The 6,475-nt window shown below is 39.8% G+C and overlaps 1 protein-coding gene across 1 annotated transcript in view; it reads right to left on the reverse strand.

Moving 5' to 3' along the window:
- Positions 1-285: 285 nt before the first annotated feature.
- Positions 286-6,475, reverse strand: part of BRIX1 (BRX1, biogenesis of ribosomes, homolog (S. cerevisiae)) — a 6,277-nt gene continuing 87 nt past the window's right edge. Inside the window, exons 2-11 of the mRNA XM_009699540.1 lie at positions 6,346-6,473; positions 5,232-5,343; positions 4,795-4,838; positions 3,483-3,553; positions 3,053-3,102; positions 2,881-2,954; positions 2,733-2,783; positions 2,333-2,434; positions 1,001-1,129; positions 286-686 (exon numbers count right to left, since the gene is read on the reverse strand). Coding sequence (XP_009697842.1) covers positions 417-686; positions 1,001-1,129; positions 2,333-2,434; positions 2,733-2,783; positions 2,881-2,954; positions 3,053-3,102; positions 3,483-3,553; positions 4,795-4,838; positions 5,232-5,343; positions 6,346-6,473 — 1,031 coding nt within the window. The 3' untranslated portion in view covers positions 286-416. The remainder of the gene's footprint in view (positions 687-1,000; positions 1,130-2,332; positions 2,435-2,732; positions 2,784-2,880; positions 2,955-3,052; positions 3,103-3,482; positions 3,554-4,794; positions 4,839-5,231; positions 5,344-6,345; positions 6,474-6,475) is intronic.

The following is a 6,475-nucleotide window of genomic DNA, read 5'->3' on the forward strand; positions in this document are numbered from 1 at the left end:
CCCCCCCAAGAGAGAATTCCTACAGTCAAAACTTTTAAAAGGATTTTCTACTGCTGTCAGACTAGCAAAGCTGACTTTCGAATTCTGGTTCATGATGAGCACCAATGGTCACCCAGTTATTTTTATTCTGTGTACATGTTACAGTGAGCTGTTTCCCACAGTTATTCAAGTGTAAGAGGCCAATTCTCAAAAGCAGAAATATTTTGAGTGTCTTTTATTCCCCCTTCCCTGTTACCATGTTGTTTTTCAAAACCCAGAATCCTCTTAAAGAAAGGAAGACAATAAAAGACTGCAAACTCAATCCTAATAAAGAAATTGATATTTTGTTTACTTAAAACTGAAGTCCAGTTAGTTTTGCCTGTAAAAACAAGTATTTACAATATTATGTCAATACAGCTAGTTTCAACTTGCAACATTTATGCTGATGCTTCAATTCTTAAAAGCTTTTTTTGCTTCTTCCTCTGAATTTTGCGTGGCTTCTTTTTATCTTTAACAATTGCCTTTGACTCTGGTTTCACAAGCTGTATTTCCACTGGCTTTTCTTCAGCTGGAGTTTCAAAGACCACTTCAGTGGGATCTTCTCCAATAAGCACCTTACTCCCTTTTTTCTTAATCTTTTGTACCTCCTTCACTTGCTGTTTCTCTCTGAACTTAGCCGCCACTGACAATCTTATCAGCCGTCGATGCTATAAAAACAAGATTTTAAATTTCATCAAGTTTCAAATAAGCAAGACGGAAGAAATCAGGTGTTAAAGGAACAGGTGGCAATTTCTCTGCTTAATTGTCAAAATCCTCAATGTAATGCCATCTTTTCAGTGATATGAATTTTGCATTCATTCAATTTTTACAAAATTACTCTGTTCTCAAATTGTGATCAGTCAGGGCACTCTTTTCTACAAAGGGTCCCAGGGAAAGGCATACATGATTCTCCTGCACAGACAGACTGAAAGATCAGTTTTCAAATTAGTTGCTGAATGAAAGAGAAGACAAAGCTGCTTACCATATTTGGGGACTGGTAATGAGGATTTTCATAAAGAGTTGGTCCTCCAAAACTACCTTGGAAGATTTTTATGAGGTTCAGGACAAAACGAGGCCCAATTTCTACTAGAGATGCATCTTCTTCTATTATCTGCAACAAAAAGAATAGTTTCTTCATTTCTCATGGATTGAATCAAAGCACATGACCTTGTAGGAGGCACCTTGTATATGGTGATACACAACTGAATTCAAATCCAAGATAACTATGCCACTAAAGCTGATTAAGATAGATTTGTATAAACACAATTCTGTATATAAAGCAGTTCTGTTAGGTTCACGCAAGCACTTAGAGAGTATGAGGTATTTGTGAATTCCTCCTTTAGAAAGTAAGCTCCAGCATGCTTTGCGTTGAAGTAGACAAGACACAGGTTCACGGGCAGAGGAGAGAAACCAATTTCTCAGGCAAAAAGAGCAGCTTGACCTAAGGAATGCAGAATGCGATGAGGGGGGAATTGATAAGCCAAAAAGTTAAACTCTCAATGGTGCTATCGTATGAGCTCGTAAATCTGCATGCTACTAAGATCCTTGAAGTGCAACTGATAAAGAGGAACATCCTACCCCAGAACATCATTAGGCTGGAAAGTTGCCACATGAAGTGTAAAGTCAGCAGAAATCAGCAGTAACTGCGAGAAAGGTAAAGGTGCAGGGGGAGATCGCGACCACCAACTCAATTGGCCCCTTCAAAAGAGGGCAAAACCCCACTTGGGGAGCATGCGCAGTTGATGAAAAGGCTTCACTAGTGCTGTCTGAGGATGCATACCAATTTATATTAGAAGCAAGAAACTTGTAACCAATCCTAAGTGTGAATAACAATGAACATGCAGTGTACTATGAATATGCAAATATTTTTGTATATATCTTCATTTGGCTTGACATGCACATTAGGCAGAACAATCCTCCGTGCATCCAGTACTGCAATAAAGGAATGTGTGCTTTCTGAAACTCCAGAGTCTTAGAAGGTTCTTCTGACCGACTTTTATGGTAACAGGGTCAAAGCAGCAAGTGAGGTTAAAAGGCACGCAAAGCTTAGGCTTTGGCTAGTACTTCCCGTCACCGAGACAACCACCACAGAAACACAACAGAATGCAAGCTGAAGTCAACAGAACTTAAAGCAGCTCTCTCCAGAGATACGGGAAAAGATGAGTCATTTTAGGACATTGAAATTACTTTGTGCAAGTACTAGGTGTTGGCATATCCTGATAACAATGATTCTTCTCATTTTATTGTAATTAATGGATTTGACAAGAAATTACTCCACTGAGCTCCTCCTGAAGAGCTAAAAGAGACCACTAACCTGGTAATTCCGAAACCAGATCCTCTCGTCCGTAATGGTGAATGTGAAAACATGATCTACAAAAGGCTGGCTTTTGGGGTGATACTGTGGTGTACTAAATATCTGTAACAAAAGACAGTTATTTCTAAGTATCTGTAATTTAAAAGGCCAAACATAAATGGCTCATTTTTAATTGATTTTAATTTACTAAGATCCCAATCCCCGGTTACATTTCAAAACTCACCACTTAAGAACAAATGTCCCAGTGATTTTAAGCACATGACCCTAATCCTTTGAAGATTTTTTCCAAGCTCAGAAGTACAAAACTACTACTTAAAAAAACACTTGAGATTTTTAAATATATTGTCAAAACCCATTTCTAATGAAGAAGAAACACCAGACAGCAGAAATACAGACTGACCTGAATAAACAATTCTTTTAGCAGGGCATAGTGTGGCTCCTTGTCAAATGTCTACAAAGAAAAAATATAATTTTACATACAAAGCTAAATGCAATAGTCATGCAAAGAAAACAAAAGCATACCTCAATGAAATAAAACCTATACTTACTGGATCAAAAGACAAAAGGGGCCGTGAGCCCCTTAGGCAGTTTCCTGTCATCTTCAATTCAGCCAGTGTGTGAACTACAGTGATTTTTTTAAAAAAGATCATTTTAGTATTTACAGAAAACTGTACAGACAGGAAAGCACGAGTCCAGTTACAATAATGTCAACCAACTTACCATTCTGCACTAAGAATTTAGCTGATGGTCCCTGTGGTGTATTTGAAAGCCTGCAGAGAACAGGTAGTGGGGAATAGAGAAAAGAAAAATGTTGACAGCAGCCAGAAGGTATGCTAGATTTCTACAGTACAGTCCAACCAGTTATTTCTGTATTGAAGTAATTTCAGTTGCTTTTATAGTTAATTGAGTTTCTTTAACATACTTACAAATACTTGCTTTCTAAACAGTTTTCTAAAATGCTTCTGTAAACAGTCTACAAAAGCTGGTCATGCATTGTAAACTTGCACTAGCCACAGAAGTGCAAGATTAGTACAGATTGAACTAAGCAACTTTATTTCATGCATCTTCACTATTACAGTAAGAAACTTCAGACAGAATGGAAGCATAACCAGCTATATATAGAAATGTAAGAAAACGTAACATTCCTTACCACATATAGAGATCCTGTTTCTTTTTGGCTTCAAAAAAGATGCATTTATTGCAGTTTTTCATCTCACACACCTACACAAGACAGGTCAAATTAGCTCTTTATAAAATTCTGAAGACATTTTCAAAAACTTTCCACATCAATCTCTAATGTCTTCCCCCCTCCAAAATTTCAGTTCAAAAGCAAAGGTCTTATCTTAATAAATTACACCTACTTATCCCCAAACTGAAGTCAAAGCACTTGTTTTGTTGAAAAGTACCACTTATTTATTACCAGGTATAATAACTTCACTAAAGTTACATGCAATCTGGTAAGTTCTCTGGGATATAAACATCAGAGCAGGAGCTGTGACACTGGATTCTAGTTTCAGAACTACCCATTTCCTACTACATTGTTTGGCCTGGCTGCATATTTGTTCCCTGCTTTCTTCAAGTATAAACTGTAACACACCTTTCACATACATAGAAAGGCACATTCTGTTTTATTTCTTCATGATGAAAGTCTATGTTTAATTAAAGGTTTCATTTTGGTCTTATTAATTAAAAGTCAACTTCCTGTTTTAACATAATGTGCTGGTTTTGGCTGGGATAGAGTTAATTTTCTTCACAGTAGCTAATATGGTGCTATGTTTTGGATTTGTGCTGAAAACAGCATGGACAATACAGGGACGTTTTCGTTATTGCTGAGCAGGGCTTACACAGAGTCAAGGCCTTTTCTGCTTCTCATGCCACCCCACCAGCAAGGAGGCTGGGGGTGCACAAAATGCTGGGAGGGGACACAGCCGGGACAGCTGACCCCAACTGACACAAGAGATATCCTATACCATATGGTGTCATGCTCAGCGTATACAGCTGGAGGAAGAAGAAAGAAGGGGGGACATCTGGAGTGATTGCATTTGTCTTCTCAAGTAACTGTTATGCATGATGGAGCTCTGCTTTCCTGGAGATGGCTGAACACCTGCCTGCTGATGGGAAGAAATGAATGAATTCCTTGTTTTGCTTCGCTTGCATGCACAGCTTTTGCTTTAAATATTAAACTGTCTTCATCTCAACCCATGAGTTTTCTCACCTTCCAATTCTCTTCCCCATCCCTACAAGGGGGGAGCGAGTGAGCAGCTGTGTGGTGCTTAGAAGCTGGCTGAGGTTAAACCACAACACATGAGCACTTTTTGAATTTTCATCTCGTCAGCAATTTTCATCTATGAAGTTATAGAACTCCTATAACCAGTATGAGATCCTTTGGTTGCCCTTTTCTCTTGCACATTGTATTTCCAGAGAAAATAAAAGAGAAGCTCTAGTTAAATCCTATGCATTACCTCATTAATTACAAACAACTGGTCCTTCCGGTCCATTTTTGTATCTGGAAGGCAAGAACAACTTTTAAAATGCTGGAAAACCAATTTAACACAAGAAGCTCTTTTAACAGTCAGTTCTTTTGCAAAAATTTTCCTGGTTATAAATGAATGACTAAGAATAACTACCAAGTAGTTTCAGCCATGTTATACAATAAATAAATACAGCAAGGAAAGTATCTGCACACTTACAGGACTGAGGCCATAGGAGTCATTCCCCAGAAAATATTAAGATATGACAGTCACTGCATTTGTTGGCTCAAAATGGGTTTGGTGTTTGTCGAAGATAAAAGTTTCATCAAAGCAGTTACGTACCACATTTTTTAAATGAACAGGTTGTCAGAAGTTCATGGCTTAAAACTATTCTGAAAATCTAAGTTAGGGATGAGGCCTAACCCTACCTGCTTTAGAGTGAGGCATCAGTGTCCTCAAGTCTTGCATTAGGTGTCTTGTTCTGAAATTAATTCCACGAGAAGAGAAAATAAGCACTCGCTCCTTGTTTTTCCATTTACCCTAGGAAAAAGACACAAAAGTTAAGCAGGAAGTTTCTACCCTTAAAACTACTACAACGCAGCAAAAATAAACATTTGAATTGTAATTATTAAAAAAATGCAGTGAGAACATTTGTTATTAACGCTATCTGCCCATCCGCACAAAATCACTCTCTCAGCAAGTGATGACTTCCCTACAGAACACAAGGGCATAATTTTTTACATGAAGAACTGCTTCAGTATGTTCCTACGTAAAGCCTTTCACTCGTACAAAACATGTAAGTATTAAGAAAGCAACATGTATTACTTATTTGCAAAACATGCTGAGCCACAGTCTTAGAGCACAATTTAGCTTTTCTGACAGATGAGCATGTGACGAAGTTTCAGAGTTCAACATGATTATTTTTTTTTTAAGCAAACTACAAGGCAGTTATTGAAGCCTTCTCAGGATGATTCCTAAATGAAACAGGCATAATTTCCATATACCCTTTGTACATAATAGAATTGTCCAACTCTTCAAAATACTTTTGAGGTTAAGATAACACATCAGATTCTACATTGACCAGAATAACGCTCTTCACGTGTTTTCATAAAACTAGCATATCATCGCATATTGCTTTTATTTGTGATGGGATTATAAAAAAAAAAAAAAGAATAACTCTCTCTATCCCCGCTTAGCAGCTGGGTTCCTCCCAGACATCCCGAGTCCCGGCACCCCAGCTCTGAGAGCAGCAAAGGCAGCAAAGTCGGCCCCCAGGAACCGCAGTGCCCGCTAGCAGGGCGCTGCGCCAGCTGACCGGGGCACGGCAGCACAAAGGAGGGGACACCCACGCCTCTGCGGCCCGCTGCAAACTGCGCTGCCTTCCCAACGGAGGCGGAATACATCCCTAACACACGGCCCAGGCACGAAGACGAGGTATCCTTCCTATGGGTAAACCCCGGCCCGGGCAGAGAACAGAGCGAGGACACCCGGTCCGGCACGGCCCAAGTCCGCTCCACCCTGAGTAGCGAGGCTGGGAGATACCTGGGAGACCGGCGGCGGGATGCTGTACTCCTCCGGCCCCGCTGCGTCCGGGCCCAGCTTGGCGTCCGGCTCAGGCGCGCTCGGGGCCCTCTTAACTCGCTTCTTCGGCCGCACAGCCGAGCCATCATGC

The sequence above is a fragment of the Cariama cristata genome, unplaced genomic scaffold (genome assembly GCF_000690535.1).
Source record: "Cariama cristata isolate BGI_N322 unplaced genomic scaffold, ASM69053v1 scaffold13204, whole genome shotgun sequence".
In the NCBI taxonomy this organism is placed as follows: domain Eukaryota; kingdom Metazoa; phylum Chordata; class Aves; order Cariamiformes; family Cariamidae; genus Cariama; species Cariama cristata.